This window comes from Rana temporaria, chromosome 4, assembly GCF_905171775.1.
Source record: "Rana temporaria chromosome 4, aRanTem1.1, whole genome shotgun sequence".
NCBI lineage: Eukaryota > Metazoa > Chordata > Amphibia > Anura > Ranidae > Rana > Rana temporaria.
In genome coordinates this window covers 467,328,320-467,348,040 of record NC_053492.1, presented here as the reverse complement: position 1 = coordinate 467,348,040, position 19,721 = coordinate 467,328,320, and the positions used below count along the sequence as shown (strand labels likewise).

The window sequence follows — 19,721 nt, the reverse complement described above, 5'->3', positions numbered from 1 at the left end:
GGACAGAGAAGGAAGGACAATTATATGAGCATCTCAAACAAATTTAAATATTTACAGTCCATGTTAATGTCTTAAAACCCAACTCCGGACAAACAAATGTTTTTCTTATGCAGTGGGGCTTTGCCCGTACTTCACGGGTCAATTGCTTGTTTTTTCTAGGGGTGAGCAGAAAGCTTATACTCACCCATTCCTTTGATCCTCTTGAAAACTGTGCTCCCCCACAATCCAGCAGTGGACTGTTCCTGGTCTATGGAGGCTGCTCTGGGCATGATGACGTCAGCATGGATGGAGCATGGGGGTGCCGGACCAGTCTTTTGCTGGGAGGATCGAAGGATTGGGTAAGTATATCCTCACCCCTATACAAAAACGAGCAGTTGGCCCATGCAGTGCGACTGCATTGGAAACGTTTATATTTTCTACCCAAAGTTCCACTTTTTAGGAAACGTAAGTAAAGGTGAACTAAACGTTTAAGATAAATAGTTGAATAACTCCTCAAAATATATGTTCACTGAAAATACTCCGTCATTTCACTTTGGTATCCCCAGCCGGAAAGAAGAGATGTTCTCCACCCTTATTTGTACACAACTCTCACCGGTTTAATGTCACGGTGCAGGAAGCCCACCGAATGGATGGAATCTATGGACTCCAGGATCTGCTTGCCAAGGCGAAGCGTGGTGCTCATGGTGAAAGTGCCGCGAGGTTGACTTCTGCGCAGGTCTGCCAGATTCCGACCCTGGAATGAGAAGAGGAAGACGGAGCTCAGTGCCTAGCCTGGGCGCCTTCTGTGACATCACATGACCCAGTATACGTCTCTACTTCCAGGGGTTGTATGGCTGACATTCTACCCACTGATGCTCACAGGTGACACTCGGCCACTCCACACTGCTCCCACCCTCCTGACGACAATATCCTTCCCCAACCACAGCTCTGTATTACAGTGGAGGCTTACCTCCCTCCACCCCACAGGTGACATCCTGCCACCCCGCATGGCACACACCCTCCTGGCAACAGTATTATTGCATTACAGTGGAGGATTATTACCTCCCTCCATCCCACAGGTGATGCCTTCCCACCCCACCATGGCTCCCACCGTCCTGGCAACAGTATTATTGCATTACAGTGGAGGATTACCTCTCTCCATCCCACAGGTGATGCCCTACCACCCCACAATGGCTCCCACCGTCCTGGCAACAGTATTATTGCATTACAGTCAGGGCCGGCGCTACCACTAGGCGGATTAGGCGACCGCCTAGAGCGCACTGTCGCCTAGAGGCGCCCGACCGCTATTACTCCCGCACTGTCCTCCACAAAATGCTGGTAGGCGGCAGCGTCCTCAGCCCTGACATGTCAAGCAGCGCCGCTAGGCAGAAATCCCCCCCCCCCCCCCGCGCGGCTCCAGTTATCTGCTCTGAGTGAGTCTGACTGTGTATCACACGTGGCATAGATAGGTGTCCCCCCCCCCAGCCTGGGCGCCCTCCATTACTGTGTCACCAAAGGTCCGTCCGTGTCCAGCAATGATCCTCCTTTTCAGCAGAAAGAGCCGACTCACATGAGGCAGCAGCAGCCCCTCCCTTCTCAGCTCTCTCTCTGTCCACAATGACTGACAGTCTGTGTGTGACAGGAGGAGGTGTACCGTCCGTAGCACAGCGCCCCCCCGGCACCCCCCCCCTCTCCTCTCTCCTGAGTCCTGTCAGTCACAGTGTGTGGAGCCTGATGCCGCGCGATGCATCATGGGTACTGGCGGCTCCCGGGCTTGGGGGGGGGGGGGGGGGGGGAACAGGTGGAGCATTGAAGAGGCACCCCAGTGCCACTGTACAACAGCAGAGGTGGTGTGAGCGAGGGCAGGCAGCCACCACCGTTCACCGTTCAAGTTGGTGTGGTGAGTAAAGTAAAACTTGTGTATGTGGTAACAATAATTTTTTTTAAATGTATGTGTAATTGTGTATATTAAAATATCTTCCCCCCCACCCCCCCAGAGCTTGATTTGCATTAATTGGCACTGATGTGATTGATCGGACGCAGGTGTGGCTGTATTTGATGGGCATGGGTGAGGTGGAATTTGATGGACGCAGGTGAGGCTGTATGTGATTGGCGTGGGTGAGACTGTATTTGATGGGCACAGCTGGTACTGTATTTGATGGGCACAGCTGGGACTGTATTTGATGGGCACAGCTGAGACTGTATTTGATGGGCACAGCTGAGACTGTATTTGATGGGCACAGCTGAGACTGTATTTGATGGGCACAGCTGAGACTGTATTTGATGGGCACAGCTGAGACTGTATTTTATGGGCACAGCTGAGGCGGAATTGATGGGCACATGTGAGGCTGAATAGATGGGCACAGCTGAGGCGGAATAGATGGGCACATGTGAGGCTGTATTTGATGGGCACAGATGAGGCTGTATTTGATGGGCACAGATGAGGCTGTATTTGATGGGCACAGCTGAGGCTGTATTTGATGGGCACAGCTGAGGCTGTATTTGATGGGCACAGATGAGGCTGTATTTGATGGGCACAGCTGAGGCTGTATTTGATGGGCACAGCTGAGGCTGTATTTGATGGGCACAGATGAGGCTGTATTTGATGGGCACAGCTGAGGCGGAATAGATGGGCACATGTGAGGCTGTATTTGATGGGCACAGCTGAGGCGGAATAGATGGGCACATGTGAGGCTGTATTTGATGGGCACAGCTGAGGCTGTATTTGATGGGCACAGCTGAGGCTGTATTTGATGGGCACAGATGAGGCTGTATTTGATGGGCACAGCTGAGACTGTATTTGATGGGCACAGCTGAGGCGGAATAGATGGGCACATGTGAGGCTGTATTTGATGGGCACAGGTGAGACTGTATTTGGGCACAGCTGAGACTGTATTTGATGGGCACAGCTGAGACTGTATTTGATGGGCACAGCTGAGATTGTATTTGATGGGCACAGCTGAGATTGTATTTGATGGGCACAGCTGAGATTGTATTTGATGGGCACAGCTGAGGCAGAATGGATGGGCACAGCTGAGACTGTATTTGATGGGCACGGGTGAGGCTGTATTTGATGGGCACAGGTGAGACAGAATGGATGGGCTCAGCTGAGACTGTATTTGATGGGCACAGCTGAGACTGTATTTGATGGGCACAGCTGAGATTGTATTTGATGGGCACAGCTGAGATTGTATTTGATGGGCACAGCTGAGATTGTATTTGATGGGCACAGCTGAGGCAGAATGGATGGGCACAGCTGAGACTGTATTTGATGGGCACGGGTGAGGCTGTATTTGATGGGCACAGGTGAGACAGAATGGATGGGCTCAGCTGAGACTGTATTTGATGGGCACAGGTGAGGTGAAATGGATGGGCACAGGTGAGGCAGAATGGATGGGCACAGCTGAGACTGTATTTGATGGGCACAGGTGAAGTGAAATGGATGGGCACAGCTGAGACTGTATTTGATGGGCACAGCTGAGACTATTTGATGGGCACAGCTGAGACTATTTGATGGGCACAGCTGAGACTATTTGATGGGCACAGCTGAGACTATTTGATGGACGCTGGAGAGGAGGTATTTGATGGGCGCTTCATTAAAAAGTTGGGGTATACATAAGCAGGGCAAAGGGGGTGGAGTCCGGGGTGGAGCCAGGGGGGGGGGGCGGCAAAATTAGGTTTCGCCTAGGGTGTCAAAAATTCTTGCACCAGCCCTGATTACAGTGGAGGCTCACAGGTGGCACCTTACCACTCTACACAGCTCCCATCCTCCTGACAACAATGTCATTCCCCAACCACAGCTCTGCAGTACAGTGGAGGCTTACCTCCCTCCATCCCTCAGGTGACATCCTGCCACCCCACATGGCACCAACCCACCTGGCAACAGTATTATTGCATTACAGTGGAGGCACACAGGTGGCACCTTACCACTCCACACAGCTCCCATCCTCCTGACAACAATGTCATTCCCCAACCACAGCTCTGCAGTACAGTGGAGGCTTACCTCCCTCCATGACATCCTGCCACACCACTATGGCTCCCACCACTCCTGGCAACAGTATTATTGCATTACAGTGGAGGATTACCTCCCTCCATCCCACAAGTGATGCATTACCACCCCACCATGGCTCCCACCATCCTGGCAACAGTATTATTGCATTACAGTGGAGTACCTCTCTATATCCCACAGGTGACATCCTGCCACCCCACCATGGCTCCCACCATCTTGGCAACAGTATTATTGCATTGTAGTGGAGGAGTACCTCTCTATATCCCACAGGGGACATCCTGCCACCCCACCATGGCTCCCACCACTCCTGGCAACAGTATTATTGCATTACAGTGGAGGATTACCTCCCTCCATCCCACAAGTGATGCATTACCACCCTACCATGGCTCCCACCATCCTGGCAACAGTATTATTGCATTACAGTGGAGTACCTCTCTATATCCCACAGGTGACATCCTGCCACCCCACCATGGCTCCCACCATCTTGGCAACAGTATTATTGCATTGTAGTGGAGGAGTACCTCTCTATATCCCACAGGGGACATCCTGCCACCCCACCATGGCTCCCACCACTCCTGGCAACAGTATTATTGCATTACAGTGGAGGCTCACAGGTGACACCTTGCCGCTCCCTGCAACTCCCATCCTCCTGACAACAATGTCATTCCCCAACCACAGCTCTGCATTACAGTGGAGATGTACCTGCCTCCATCCCACAGGTGACGCCCTACAACCCACCATGGCTTCCACCCTCCTGGTAACAGTATTATTGCATTACAGTGGAGGCTCATAGGTGACACCTTGCCAACCTACCATGGCTCCCACCCTCCTGGCAACAGTATTATTGCATTACATTGGAGGCTCATAGGTGACACCTTGCCAACCTACCATGGCTCCCACCCTCCTGGCAACAGTATTATTGCATTACATTGGAGGCTCATAGGTGACACCTTGCCAAACTACCATGGCTCCCAACCTCCTGGCAACAGTATTATTGCATTACATTGGAGGCTCATAGGTGACCCTTACCCTAAGCATTGGACTACCCATATAAAGTAGTCAAAAAAGCATAATTTAAAATAATGGGCTTCAAGCCATCAAGCACCTCAGATTCCACAGTGACCGTAACCATCAGGCTATGTCTCCTTCTAAGATGTTATATCGAGTAAAAAAAAAAAGGCAAAACATAAACACTACATTGCGCAGTATTACTGATAAGGTGCTTTTAATGAAAAAGTGTCAAGGTACTCACAAACATCATAGGAAAAATCTAATTTGTGCCACTCAACATCACTTCCACCCTCCTGACAATAATAGTATACCCTATCCACCGCTTTGCATTACAGTGGAGACTCATTGGTGACACCTTGCCACGCCACATGACTCCCGTGTGGAGGGAGACTCACCTCCCTCAGTGCCACAGGTGACATTGTGCTACCCCACACAGCTGTCATCCTCCTGACAACAACATCATACCCCACCCACCGCTCTGCATTATAGCTGAGATTTATCTGTGACACCTTGCCACTCTACGTGACTCCCATGTGGAGGGAGGCTCACCTCCCTCAGTGCCACAGGTGACACTGTGCCACCCCATACAGATATCACCCTCCTGACAACAATATCATACCCCACCCACTGCTCTGCATTACAACAGAGGCTCATCGGTGACACCTTGCCACTCTACATGACTCCCATGTGGAGGTAGGCTCACCTCCCTCAGTGCCACAGGTGACACTGTGCCACCCCATACAGATATCACCCTCCTGACAACAATATCATACCCCACCCACTGCCACTGCCATTATAGTATGCATATTCAGTAGGTGTACCCGAAACCAAGGACTATCCAAAACTGCCATTATAGTATGCATATTCAGTAGGTGTACTCGAAACCAAGGACTACCCGAAACTGCCATTATAGTATGCATATTCAGTAGGTGTACCCGAAACCAAGGACTACCCGAAACTGCCATTATAGTATGCATATTCAGTAGGTGTACCCGAAACCAAGGACTACCCGAAACTGCCATTATAGTATGCATATTCAGTAGGTGTACCCTAAAACCAAGGACTACCTGAAGCAGCCATTATAAAGTGTATATTCAGTACATGTACCTGAAACCCAGGACTACCTGAAGATGCCATTATAGTATGCATATTCAGTAGGTATACCCTAAAACCGAGGACTACCTGAAACTGCCATTATAGTGTGCATATTCAGTAGGTGTACCCAAAACCCAGGACTACCTGAAGATGCCATTATAGTATGCATATTTAAGTAGGTGTACCCTAAAACCGAGGACTACCCGAAACTGCCATTATAGTATGCATATTCAGTAGGTGTACCCGAAACCAAGGACTACCCGAAACTGCCATTATAGTATGCATATTCAGTAGGTGTACCCTAAAACCAAGGACTACCTGAAGCAGCCATTATAAAGTGTATATTCAGTACATGTACCTGAAACCCAGGACTACCTGAAGATGCCATTATAGTATGCATATTCAGTAGGTATACCCTAAAACCGAGGACTACCTGAAACTGCCATTATAGTGTGCATATTCAGTAGGTGTACCCAAAACCCAGGACTACCTGAAGATGCCATTATAGTATGCATATTTAAGTAGGTGTACCCTAAAACCGAGGACTACCTGAAACTGCCATTATGGTGTGTATATTCAGTAGGTGTACCCGAAACCCAGGACTACCTGAAGATGCCATTATAGTATGCATATTCAGTAGGTGTACCCGAAACCAAGGACTACCCGAAACTGCCATTATAGTATGCATATTCAGTAGGTGTACCCAAAATCCAGGACTACCCGAAGCTGCCATTATAGTATGCATATTCAGTACATGTACCCGAAACCCAGGACTACCTGAAGCTGCCATTATAATGTGCATATTTAGGAGGTGTAACCGAACCCCAGGACTACCTGTAGCTGCATCACCACGTAGTTAAACTTCTCATTTCTTCCACAGCCAATGAACCGGCAGACATGATCCTTCCCTGCAGAGACACAAAGACCCAAACTGTAAGGAACCAACAGTCAGACAATAGGTCACCTTAGCCACGCACACTAATCCAGTGTGAAAGGGGTCTAATGAAGAAACATCAGTGGCTGTCCTAGCTTCATTCAGCAAGAGCCCACAGCGTAGCACTCGCCGCATGTCACAGGAGAGAACATTGAACACATTTTTTAAGTAGTCAGAAACTTGTAAATAACTCATGAAAGAATAAAGTTACGTTAAAACCAAGCACACCATTGTTTTTCTTGTGAAATTCCCAATAAGTTTGATGTGTCACATGACTCTCTTCCTATTGAAAAAACAAAAGTTGGATTCAAAATGGCCGCCATGGTCACCACCCGTCTTGAAAAGTTTCCCCCCACACATATACTAATGTGGCACAAACAGGAAGTTAATATCACCAACCATTCCCATTTTATTAAGGTTTTTTCCTATAAATGGCCCACCCTGTACAATACAAGTTTTATAGTGCTGATTGCTGCACTGATGGGACAGTGTGTAATGCCGCGTACACACAATCGGAAATTCCGACAAGAAAACTTCAATGTGATCTTCTGGTTCGGAAATTCCGACCGTGTGTAGGCTCCATCTGACTTTTTCTGTCAGAATTTCCGCCAGTTAAAATTTGAGAGCCGATTCTCAATGTTTCTGACAAGAAAAGTTCTTATCTGAAATTCCAATCGTCTGTCTGCAATTCCGACGCACCAAAAAACACGCATGCTCTGAATCAATTTGACGCATGCTCGGAATCATTGAACTTAATTTTTCTCGGCTCGGCGTAGTGTTGTACGTCACCGCGTTCTTGACGATCGGAATTTTGTGTGTCCGTGTGTATGCAACACAAGTTTGAGCCAACATTCCGTCTGTTAAAAAAATCCATGGTTTTCTTATAGGAATTTCCGATCGTGGGTACGCGGCATAACAGTAATGTGGAGATTAGAAGCATCATGTGAAGGGAGCAGAATGGAACACCACTCCATCCTCAGCTCATGACGGGGGCTCTAACTGGAATTCTAAGTGGAAGTGGGCTGATAGCCAGATTCAGCTAGGGCGGCGCATCTTTAAGGCGGCGTAGCGTATCGTATTTACGCTACGCCGCCTTAAGTAAGAGAGGCAAGTACTGTATTCACAAAGCACTTGCCTCCTAACTTACGGCGGCGTAGCGTAAATGGGGCCGGCGTAAGCGCGCCTAATTCAAATGAGGATGGGGGGGGCGTGTTTTATGTAAATTACTCGTGACCCGACGTGATTGATGTTTTTTACGAACGGCGCATGCGCCGTCCGTGTACATATCCAGTGTGCATTGCTCCAAAGTACGCCGCAAGGACGTATTGGTTTCGACGTGAACCTAAATTACGTCCAGCCCTATTCACGGACGACTTACGTAAACGACGTAAAATTTTCAAATTTCGAAGCGGGAATGACGGCCATACTTAACATTGACTAGGCCAGCTATTTGATGGAATAACTTTACGCTGGAAAACGCCTTACGTAAACGGCGTATCTTTACTGCGACGGGTGCACGTCCGTTCGTGAATCGGCGTATCTAGGCATTTACATATTCTACGCCAAACTCAACGGAAGCCCCACCTAGCGGCCAGCCTAAATATTGCACCCTAAGATACAACGGCGCAGGCTGTCGTATCTTAGCTAGGTTTAAGTGTATCTCAGTTTGAGAATACACTTAAACTTACGACGGCGCAGATTCAGAGTTACGCCGGCATATCTACAGATACGGCGGCGTAACTCTCTCTGAATCTGGCTATGAATGTACACAAATTATCAAACATCAAGACAGCGGAAGAAGAAGACGTGAGCACTGCGCATACAACACACAAGGGGTTATTTACTAAAACTGGAGAGTGCAAAATCTGGTGCAGCTCTGCCTAGAAAAGAATCGGCTTCCAATTTTTATTGTCAAAGCTTAACTGAACCAATTGACGTTAGAAGCTGATTGGCTACCATGCACGGCTGCACCAGATTCGAATGTAGTGTTAAGAGAATGGCACTGGCGTCTACTGACAAAATGCATCTCTATATTTTGAATACCGTATTTTTCGGACCATAAGGCGCACCGGGTTATAAGACGCACTATCACTGAGCGCCTGTTAACAGATTTTTTTCCATACATAAGGCGCACCGGGTTATAAGGCGCACGTATAGAAAATTAATGAATGAATGCACACACCTCTGTCACACGCAAGCGCCAGCTCCGAAATGCCGTCGCATTCCAGTGACGTCACAGTGGCTCGCGCTGCGCCCCATGCCCCGCTTTCAACAGTGTCACCGTACCAGCTAATTCCACTGCTATACGGACGGTTCGACATAGAGGGGCATAGGAGCATTTTACAGCTTACATTTGGTGCGGAAGGACGTTACAGTAGAGACTATTTCCATGATCTACATGCCGGATCTCTACTATTTACATGTAAGTGGATGCTGTAAACCTATCATGTATGTCTGTAATGCTCAATACAACCATACATAAGGCGCACCGCATTATAAGGCGCACTGTCGATTTTTGAGAAAATTAAAGGATTTTAAGTGCGCCTTATAGTCCGAAAAATACGGTACGTCAAAGTGTAAGTTGGGCGGTTCGTATGTTCCAATATGTTGGGTGAAGCAGACAATGAGAGCGGCAGAGTGAAGAAAAATATGTCCCAACTGACCTTGCAGCTTCTTTAACACGGCCACTTCCATCTTTAGAACTTGTTTTGGTTGTTGTGCTGATTCTACTTTTAGAGCGACGTTTTCCCGAGTCAGCAAATCCATTGCCTCGTAGATTTCCCCAAATCCACCGCCACCAATTTTTTTCAGCTGCGGGAAACACATTTCTTACATTATTTTCTGTAGAGACCTCAACTTGTCACTCACGACACACACATAGGTATTGCTAAACATTATATTCAGGTGAGATACGCATCAACTTATTGGGGTACACCATGGGCACATTAAAAGGCTGGGTATCGTAGAACTGAGGGTACGTTATGGCATTTGGAAAGGCCGGGTATTGGTAGAACTGAGGGCACATCATAGCAAAGGGAATAGCTGAGTACTTGTAGAACTGAGGTTACATTATGGTACTGGCTGGGGGTGCAAGCAAAGTTGAGGGTACTTTGTGGCACAGTAAAGGTTTGGGGCAATAACAAAATTGTGGGGCACTCTGCAGAGTAGGGAAAGGCTTGGTACTGGTCAGGGCTGGACTGGGATAAAAATTTGGCCCTGGACTTCATCCAGACTGGCCCACTTTGACAGGTCTCTCCCACAGCGGCCGGACAACTCCCGCACCCCCCCCCCCCGGCCACCCAAGCCCCCTCTCCCCCCTCACTAGCCACTAGTCGTTTTACTTTGCTAGAGTAAAACGGCTGGTACTGGTACTCTTATTGGCAGTACCAGTGGGGAAGCTAGACATTATTTCACCCGGTGCAAAGAATCAGTTTGGTGCCCCCCCTTATGGGACAAGATTAGGCAGAAGTGAGAAACTCCCAGGCCATAACTGTTGAGTCAACTGTCTGTCCGCTCCCCCCATGCTCCTCTGTCATCCCCCCTGCTCCTCTGGTCCTCCCCCTGCTTCTTTGTTCCCCCCCAGTTGAGCGCTGTGGGCAGGGAGATGAAGTGAGCGCTGCGGGAAGGGAGAGACAGAGGAGCGGAGGGGGGCGGCAGTCCGCTGTCACTGAAGCCGGCCCACTGAGCCATCGGCCCACCGGGAAACTCCCTGTAGTCCCAATGGCCAGTCCATCCCTGGTACTGGTAGAAAAAGGGGCCTGCCTAAAAAAATTGAAGGTTTCAGTACTAGCGGAGATAGGCTTACAACACGGGATGGAATTTCTTGTTGGTACATGATGGCATTGTGAAGGAACTGCAATGGCATTTTGAGGGAGTTTTGTGTCACACAATAGTATGGTACTGGTACATCTGGGGGAACACAATGACACAGTGAAAGACTCAGTATTGTAATCATTTAGGATACAACATGGAGTAGATTTCAAGAAATTTCATTATGGGCGTTCAGTATGAAAATATTTAATACTCTAGCACAGGGGTCTCCAAACTTTCTAAACAAAGGGCCGGTTCACCGTCCTTCAGACTTTAGCAGGGCCGGATCGTGGCCAGTGGGAGTGGAAATTTTTCTGGCATCAGGTTAGGAGGAATAGTGGCCTATCTTTGCTATCATATGGAGTATTTGTGCTCCATTATTGGTTTCAGTAGAAGAAATGGTGCCCCATTGTTGGTGTTAGATGTCAGAATAGTGTCTCATATCAGTGGGAGGATTAGTGCCCCAAGGGCCGGAAAAAGGCCAGGAAAGGGCCGCATCTGGCCTCTGGGCCGCAGTTTGGAGACCCCTGCTCTAGCATACAGAGAGCCTTGGTGTTGGTGCTGGAGTTAGGGGTACACCATGGCATAGTGAAGGACTTGATATTGGTAACTCTGTGGACATGCTATGGTGCAGTAAATGTCAGGATACAGGTAGATATTGAAGCATACCATCGCATAGTGAGGGTCTCAATACTGGTAGAGGTTAGGGTTTCACCATAAGGTGAAAGTCTCAGCACTGGTAAAGGTTTCAGCACAGTGAAATCTTTACCACTGATGGTGCTTGGGGTTTCAGTATGACACAGTGAAAGGACTTGTACGGGTACGGGTTGGGGTTTTATCACGGCACAGTAAAATATCTGGTGATGGTTGAGGTCAGGGTCTCATTTTAACTCAGTGAGAGTCTTAGTGTTGGTAGTGGTTGAACTTCACACACAGTACAGTGAAAGCTTTAGCACTGGTAGATGTTGGGGTCTCATTGTAACACAGTGGAGTTTTAGCACTGTTAAAGGTTAGAGTCTAAAACATGGTAGAGTGAAAGGTATAGGTTGAGGTTTAATCTTGGCAGAGGGAAAGGTCTTGGTACTGGCAGAGGTTTGGGGTTGTATCTTTGCACAGTGAAGTTTCCAGTAATGGAAGAGGTTGGGGTCTTATAATGGCAGAGTGAATGTTCCATTATTTGGAGAGGTTGGGGGTCCCATCTTGGTATAGTGAAAGGTCTCAGCACTGGTGGAGGCTTGGGTTCTTGTCATGGCACAGTGAAGGTTCCATTATTTGGAGAGGTTGGGGGTCCCATCTTGGTATAGTAAAAGGTCTCAGCACTGGTGGAGGCTTGCGGTCTTGTCATGGCACAGTGAAGGTTCCATTAATGGGAGAAACTGGGGGTCCCTTCTTGGTATAGTGAAAGGTCTCAGCACTGGTGGAGGCTTGGGTTCTTGTCATGGCACAGTAAAGGTTCCAGTAATAAGAGAGGTTGGGGTCTTATCATGGTACCGTGAAGGTTCCAGTAATGGGAAAGGTTGGTGTCTTATCGTGGTATAATGGTACATATTTTGGTACTGGTAGACCTTGGGGGTCTCATCTTGGTACAGTGAAAGGTCTCAGCATTGGTAGAGGATGGGGGTCTCATTGTGACACAGTGGTTTAGCACTGGTACAGGTTAGAGCCTAAACATGGTACAGTGAAAGCTTTGTAGAGTTTGAGGTTTCATCTTGGCATAGGGAAAGGTCTTGACACTGGCAGTGGTTTGGGGTTTTATCATGGCACAGTGAAGGTTCCAGTAATGGGAGAGGTTGGGGTCTTATCATGGCACAGTGAAGGTTCCAGTAATGGAAGAAGTTGGTGTCTTATGTTACAATGGTACAGGTTTTGGTACTGGTAGAGCTTGGGGGTCTCATCTTGGTATAGTGAAAGGTCTCAGCACTGGTAGAGGTTGGGGTCTCCATTGTGACACAGTGGTTTAGCACTGGTACAGGTTAGAGCCTAAACATGGTACAGTGAAAGCTTTGTAGAGTTTGAGGTTTCATCTTGGCATAGGGAAAGGTCTTGACACTGGCAGTGGTTTGGGGTTTTATCATGGCACAGTGAAGGTTCCAGTAATGGGAGAGGTTGGGGTCTTATCATGGCACAGTGAAGGTTCCAGTAATGGAAGAAGTTGGTGTCTTATGTTACAATGGTACAGGTTTTGGTACTGGTAGAGCTTGGGGGTCTCATCTTGGTATAGTGAAAGGTCTCAGCACTAGTAGAGGTTGGGGGTCTCCATTGTGACACAGTGGAGGTTTAGCACTGGTATAAAGTCTAAACAATGGTAAAATGAAAGCTTTGTAGAGGTTTCATCTTGGCATATGGAAAGATCTTGGTACTGGCAGAGGTTTGGGGTTTTATCATGGTACAGCGAAGGTTCCAGTAATGGGAGAGGTTGGGGTCTCATCATGGCACAATGAAGGTTTAGGTATTGGTAGAGCCTGCAGTCTCATCATGGCACAGTAAAAGGTCTCAGTACTGGTAGAGGTTGCATCCCACTGCACAATGAGGGTTTCTGAACTGGTATAGGTTGGGGTCTTCTAATGGCACAGTGAGTGTCATGGTACTGGTAAAGGCTGAGGGCCTTATTATGGGTACCTTTGTATGGGTATGTTGGAACACTGGCCAGTTCTGTAGAGTTAGGGCATACCATACCAATACAAAGAAATCTAGTCCTGGTGGAGTTGCTATAGCACACGTTCATGGAAAACAAGGCTCATCAATAGTGGGTGCTGTAACCATTACCAGCTGGATCCTGGAAACATCAAGAAAGTGTACATATTCACCAGCACACCAAGAATCTAAAATCCCTGTCCAAAGGTTTTTATTGCAGAGAGATCACATCACAGACACAAGTGCAATGTTTGGGAGTCGTGCAGGACCCCTTCGTCAAGCATGTAATCACATGCCTGATGAAGGGGTCCTGCACGAAACGTTGCACTTGTTTCTGTGATCTCCTACAATAGAGACTGATGGTGATTGTAGATCCTTGGGGCCGGATTCAGAAAGCCCGGCGTTACTTTGTGCGGGCGTAGCGTATCTCAGATACGCTACGCCGCCCTAACCTAGTGAGGCAGGTTCCGTATTCAGAAAGAACCTGCGCCCTAAGTTACGGCGGCGTAGCATATGTGGTCCGGCGTAAGCCCGCGTAATACAAATTATCCAGGCAGTGGGCGTGTTGTATGTTAATCAAGGCTGACCCCACGTAAATGACGTTTTTGACTTACGGCGCATGCGCCGTCCGTGAACGTATCCCAGTGCGCATGCTCCAAATTACGCCGCAAATAGTCAATGCTTTCGACGTGAACGTAACTTACGTACAGCCCTATTCGCGAACGAATTACGCAAACGACGTAATCGACGGAAAATTCGACACCTGCCCGACGTCCATACTTAACATTGAGTACGCCTCATATAGCAGGGGTAACTTTACGCCGGAAAAAGCCTTACGTAAACTACGTTAAAAAAAATGCGCCGGGCGGACGTACGTTTCTGAATCGACGTATCTACCTAATTTGCATATTTGACGCGGAAGTCTTGGGAAGCGCCCATAGCGGTCAGCGTAAATATTGCACCCTAAGATACGACGGCATAGGAGACTTAGGCCCCATACACACAAGAGAATTTATCCGCGGATACGGTCCAGCGGACCGTTTCCACGGATAAATCCTCTCAAAGATTTCCGCAGATTTCTATGCGATGGAGTGTACTCACCATCGCATTGAAATCCACGCGGAAATCCTCTGGCGATGACGTGTCGCGCCGTCGCCGCGACGCTGTCATATAAGGAATTCCACGCATGCGTCAAATCATTACGACGCGTGCGGGGAATCCCTTTGGACGGATGGATCCGGTGAGTCTGTACAGACGAGCGGATCCATCCGTTGGGATGGACTTCAGCAGATGGATTTGTTGTGCATGTCAGCAAATATCCGATCTGCTGGAATCCATCCCAGGGGAGATTTATCCGCGGAAAAAGATCCGCTGGCGTGTACACACCATAGGATCTATCCGCTGAAACCCATTTGCTGGGATTTATCTGCGGATGGATTCTATGGTGTGTACGGGGCCTTAGGCTGCATTCACACTATAGCGTACTGAATCACGGCGTTTTGTCCCGCGAATTGCGGCGGCAAATAGCGGCGTTTTGTACCGCGATTCGCGGCGACAAAACGCCGCGATTGTGAATGCAGCCTGTGACCCCCTCTATGGAGATGGTTCACATCTCCTAGCCGAACGCCGAAAGACGCCTGAAAAAAAGGTCCGGGACCTTTTTTCAGGCGGCAGGCGGCAGGCGTCCGGCGTGGAGATGTGAACCATCTCCATAGAGGGCAATGCTAAAGCATCCCTCTGGCGTGTCGGGGCGGCAGCGGCGTTCACACTACAGGCGTATATACGCCTAGGTGTGAACGGGGCCTTACGCCACTCGTATCTAGGCAACATTGAGGCGTATCCATTTCTATGAATCAGGCGCTGAGATGCGACGGCCCGCATTCAGAGTTACGACGGCGTATATGGAGATACGCCGACGTAACTCCTTTCTGAATCCGGGCCTTGGTGTGCTGGTGGAGTTGGGGACACAGCAAAGTGAAAGGCTTGGCAGTGGCAGAGTTTGAGGCACCCTATAACACAAAGTTGGGTACTGGTATAGCTGGAGGCCTCCATACGTTTCATGGGAGCTCGGCCTCCATCATGGTAGAAGTGTTGCGTAGTTCATTAGTAAGTGATGCTCACATGACCCGAAGAACAGGACATTTTATGGTCATAAGCTCAAGTCTACTCACCACCTTCCAGCGATCTTTTACCACGTAGCTGACCGGCAGGATATCCGCTTGCTCCGCCCCTCCACTCATGTTTCCGTCGTCCCTGATTACGGCTGCTAGACACTGCATGGGCCACCCAGACAGGATCCGCCCTGCCCCCGACCTAATAGAGACATTGACCTGGAAGGAGAAGGAATGGTGTCACTACAGTGAGAGCAGATTGTGAAATGGGAGCTCCTCCATGTCTGACCATACACATACAAATCATCATATATCGTATACTGCTTTATATTGTATTTAGTACAGGTGGATACTGCCTCGCAGCGAGTATAATCCATTTCTGGCACTCGTCTCAGTGCACGCGGCCTTAGATTTTCATCTTTATTATAATACACGATGACGGCGCAGCCTGAAACCACAATACACACCAACACCCGAGGAGGAAGACATGTCCTATTCTACAGGGCAGGAGTGGAGGGGTGGGGAAGGTGCTGCCGGTCTATGCAGAAACGCAAAGAAGCGGTGACAGCTGCAGCGTGCCGTGACTGAGCAATGCTTGCCACAGGCTTTCTATTCTGGGCCGGTCCTGCTCCCTGGGGACCGTACACTGGACTGGCGGAGAGATTCTGAGAATGAGAGAGCCGACATAAGCCTAACGCTATGGCCTTCATCGTACTGCAGACACCTACTCTATAAACAACGTATATTACACACCACAGAGGCCTACGCTGTATACACAGTACAGGCATCTGCACTATATACAATGCTCTATACCAGTGGTCTCCAAACTGCGGCCCGGGGGCCACATGTGGCCCTTGGCTTGCTTTTATCCGGACCTTGGGGTCAGTGCCGGGACAAGGTCATCTAGTGCCCAGAGCGAACATGCCAAACTGCGCCGCCCAAGATGTATGAGCATTGTGTGTCAGCTAAATAAATTCCCCCTCCTCTAAGTATAAATCTGTCCCCCTGCTGAAATCCCCCCTCCTAGCACAACTCCTCTACCCCCAAAATCATCCCCCCAGCACATATCTTCTCCCCCCCCCATATCACTCTTAGGCCCCCCCCCCCCCACACATTTTCCCAACTAGAATTAGGCCCCGTACACACGGGAGGATTTATCCGCGGATACGTTTCCACGGATAAATCCTCTCGAGGATTTGCGCGGATTTTGATGCGATGGAGTGTACTCACCATCGAATCGAAATCTGCGCCGAAATCCTCTGGTGATGACGTGTCGCGCCGTCGCCGCGATGATGACGCGGCGACGTGCGCGACGCAGTCATATAAGGAATTCCACGCATGCGTCGAATCATTACGACGCATGCGGGGGATCCCTTTGGACGGATTGATCCGGTGAGTCTGTACAGACCAGCGGATCAATCCGTTGGGATGGATTCCAGCGGATAGATTTGAAGACATGTCATCAAATATTTATCTGCTGGAAATCCATCGCATGGGAGAAAAATCCGCGGAAACAGATCCGCTGGATTGTACACACCATAGAATCTATCCGCTGAAACCCATTCGCTGGGATTTTTCAGCGGATGGATTCTATGGTGTGTACGGGGCCTAAGTATAAATCTGTCCCCCTGCTGAAATTCCCCCTCCTAGCACAACTCCTCTACCCCCAAAATCATCCCCCCCCAGCACATATCTTCTCCCCCCCATCACCCCTCCCAACACAAACCCCCCTAAATCACTCTTAGGCCCCCCCCCCCACACATTTTCCCAACTAGAATAAGACTCCCTGCCACTCAGCCAAATTCCCTCTTCCAACACAAATCCCCTGACCCCCAATCTCCTTGTGGTGCCCCCTCCTCACATGATACCGCAGTGCCCAGGGCAGCTTCCCCTCCTGCCAACCCCTTGTTTCAGCACTGCTTGGGGCACTATTTTATTCACTAACGCCAATGAAGGGCACAATTCCTTCCATTGACTCCAACAATGAGGCACAGTTCCTACCATTGACATAAATGATGGGGCACAATACTTCCAAATGACATCAACGGTGTGGCCCATTGACACCAATGATGGGGTACAATTCCTCTAATGACAGGGGATTGTACTCCCACAGACACTGGGACATGTTATACTCCCCATGGTTACAGTCCGGCCCTCTTAAAGTCTGAAGCATAGTAAACTGGCCCTTTGCTTACAAAGTTTGGAGACCCCTGCTCTATACAGTGGCGGAAAACAATTATTTGATCCCCTTCAGATTTTGTAAGTTTTCCCACTTACAAAGAATTGAAGGGTCTATAATTTTTATCATAGGTGTATTTTAAATGATAGAGACAGAATATCAACCAAAAATCCAGACAAAACACACAATACAAATGTTATAAATTGCAGTTCAGTGAGTAAAATACGGTAAGTACTGTATATACTCGAGTATAAGCCAACCCGAATATAAGCCAAGGCACCTAATTTTACCACAAAAAACTGGGGAAATGTATTGACTCGAGTATAAGCCTAGGGTAGGAAATGCAGCAGCTACTGTAAGTGGAAAAGAGGGTAAACAATGCCCATTTGCAGCTTCGCTGTGCCCATTTGCAGCCTCACTGTGCCCATCTGCAGCCTTACTGTGTCCATCTGCAGCCTTACTGTGCCCATTGCATGCCTCAGGCCTCGTACACACGGACGGACTGTCCGCTCGGAGATTTCTGTCTGATGGTTGTACACACCATCAGACAGAAATCTGCGCGGACACGATACGCGGTGACGTGGCCGCGCCGTCGCTGATGACGCAGCGACATGCACGGCCCTGGAATGTCAATGCTTCCACGCATGCGTCGAATCACTTCGACGCATGCGAGGGCTTTCGGCCGAGCAGACATGTCCGGTGAGTCTGTACAGACGACCGAACATGTCCAACGGACAGGCTTCCAGCGGACATGTTTCTTAGCATGCTAAGAAACATTTGTCCGCTGGAAACCTGTCCGATCCGCCGGAAAATTGTCCGGTCGGACGTACAGACGACCAAACATGTCCGCTGAAACTGGTCTGCGGACCAGTTTCAGCGGACATGTTCGGTCGTGTGTACGGGGCCTCACTGTGCCCATCTGCATACCTGATCTCTGTGTCATGCAGTCAGTCGGCGGCTGTCCAGTGTAACAAAATTTTCAGCACTTTTTTTGGTGCAGAAAAAGCCCCCCTCGGCTTATACTCGAGTCTCTCCGATCTGCATACCTAATCAGCCTCTGTCATGCTGTCAGATGGTGGCCGTCCAGTGTAACAAAGCCCCACCTCCTCGTCGTCTGTGATAGACGGAACACTCAAGCCTCGTACACACGATCAGTCCATCCGATGAGAACGGTCTGAAGGACCGTTGTCATCGGTTAACCGATGAAGCTGACTGATGGTCCGTCGCGCCCACACACCATCGGTTAAATAACCGATCGTGTCAGAACGCGGTGACGTAAAACACAACAACGTGCTGAAAAAAATGAAGTTCAATGCTTCCAAGCATGCGTTGACTTGATTCTGAGCATGCGTGGATTTTTAACCGATGGTCGTGCGTACTAACGATCGGTTTGACCTATCGGTTAGGAATCCATCAGTTAAATTTAAAGCAAGTTTGCTTTTTTTTTTAACCGATGGTTAAATAACCTATGGTGCCCACACACGATCGGTTTTGACCGATGAAAACGGTCCATCAGACCGTTGTTCTCTGTTTAACCTATCGTGTGTACGAGGCCTCAGTTTCCCAGTAGTGAGTCAGTGTTCCGCCTATCACGGGCGAGGAGGAAGCGGGGCTTTGTTACACTGGACGGCCGCCATCTGACTGCATGACAGAAGCTGATCAGGTGTGCAGATCGGAGAGACTCGAGTATAAGCCGAGGGGGGCATTGCTGAAAAAATGTGGCTTATACTCGAGTATATACGGTATTTGATCCCCTACCAACCAATAATAATTCTGGCTCCCACAGACTGGCTACAGTAGGTGTTCATGAGGTACACAGATAAGTCCTGTCAATGTAAGAAGGTGCATTGACAACTCGTTATGTTTATAAAAGTCACCTGTCCACAGAATCTTTCTCCTAGGGCCGACAACTAATCGATTATGAAATTAATCGATTACCATTTTCATAATCGATTAATC

The 19,721-nt window shown here is 48.9% G+C and overlaps 1 protein-coding gene across 2 annotated transcripts in view; it reads right to left on the bottom strand.

Annotated features, from left to right (window-relative positions):
* Positions 1–19,721, bottom strand: part of TTBK1 (tau tubulin kinase 1) — a 177,540-nt gene that overhangs the window by 70,366 nt on the left and 87,453 nt on the right. For both annotated transcript variants that reach the window (XM_040351732.1, XM_040351730.1), the window contains exons 2-5: positions 15,644–15,802; positions 9,692–9,839; positions 6,929–7,002; positions 593–733 (exon numbers count right to left, since the gene is read on the bottom strand). In XM_040351732.1, coding sequence (XP_040207666.1) covers positions 593–733; positions 6,929–7,002; positions 9,692–9,839; positions 15,644–15,751 — 471 coding nt within the window. In that variant the 5' untranslated portion in view covers positions 15,752–15,802. The remainder of the gene's footprint in view (positions 1–592; positions 734–6,928; positions 7,003–9,691; positions 9,840–15,643; positions 15,803–19,721) is intronic.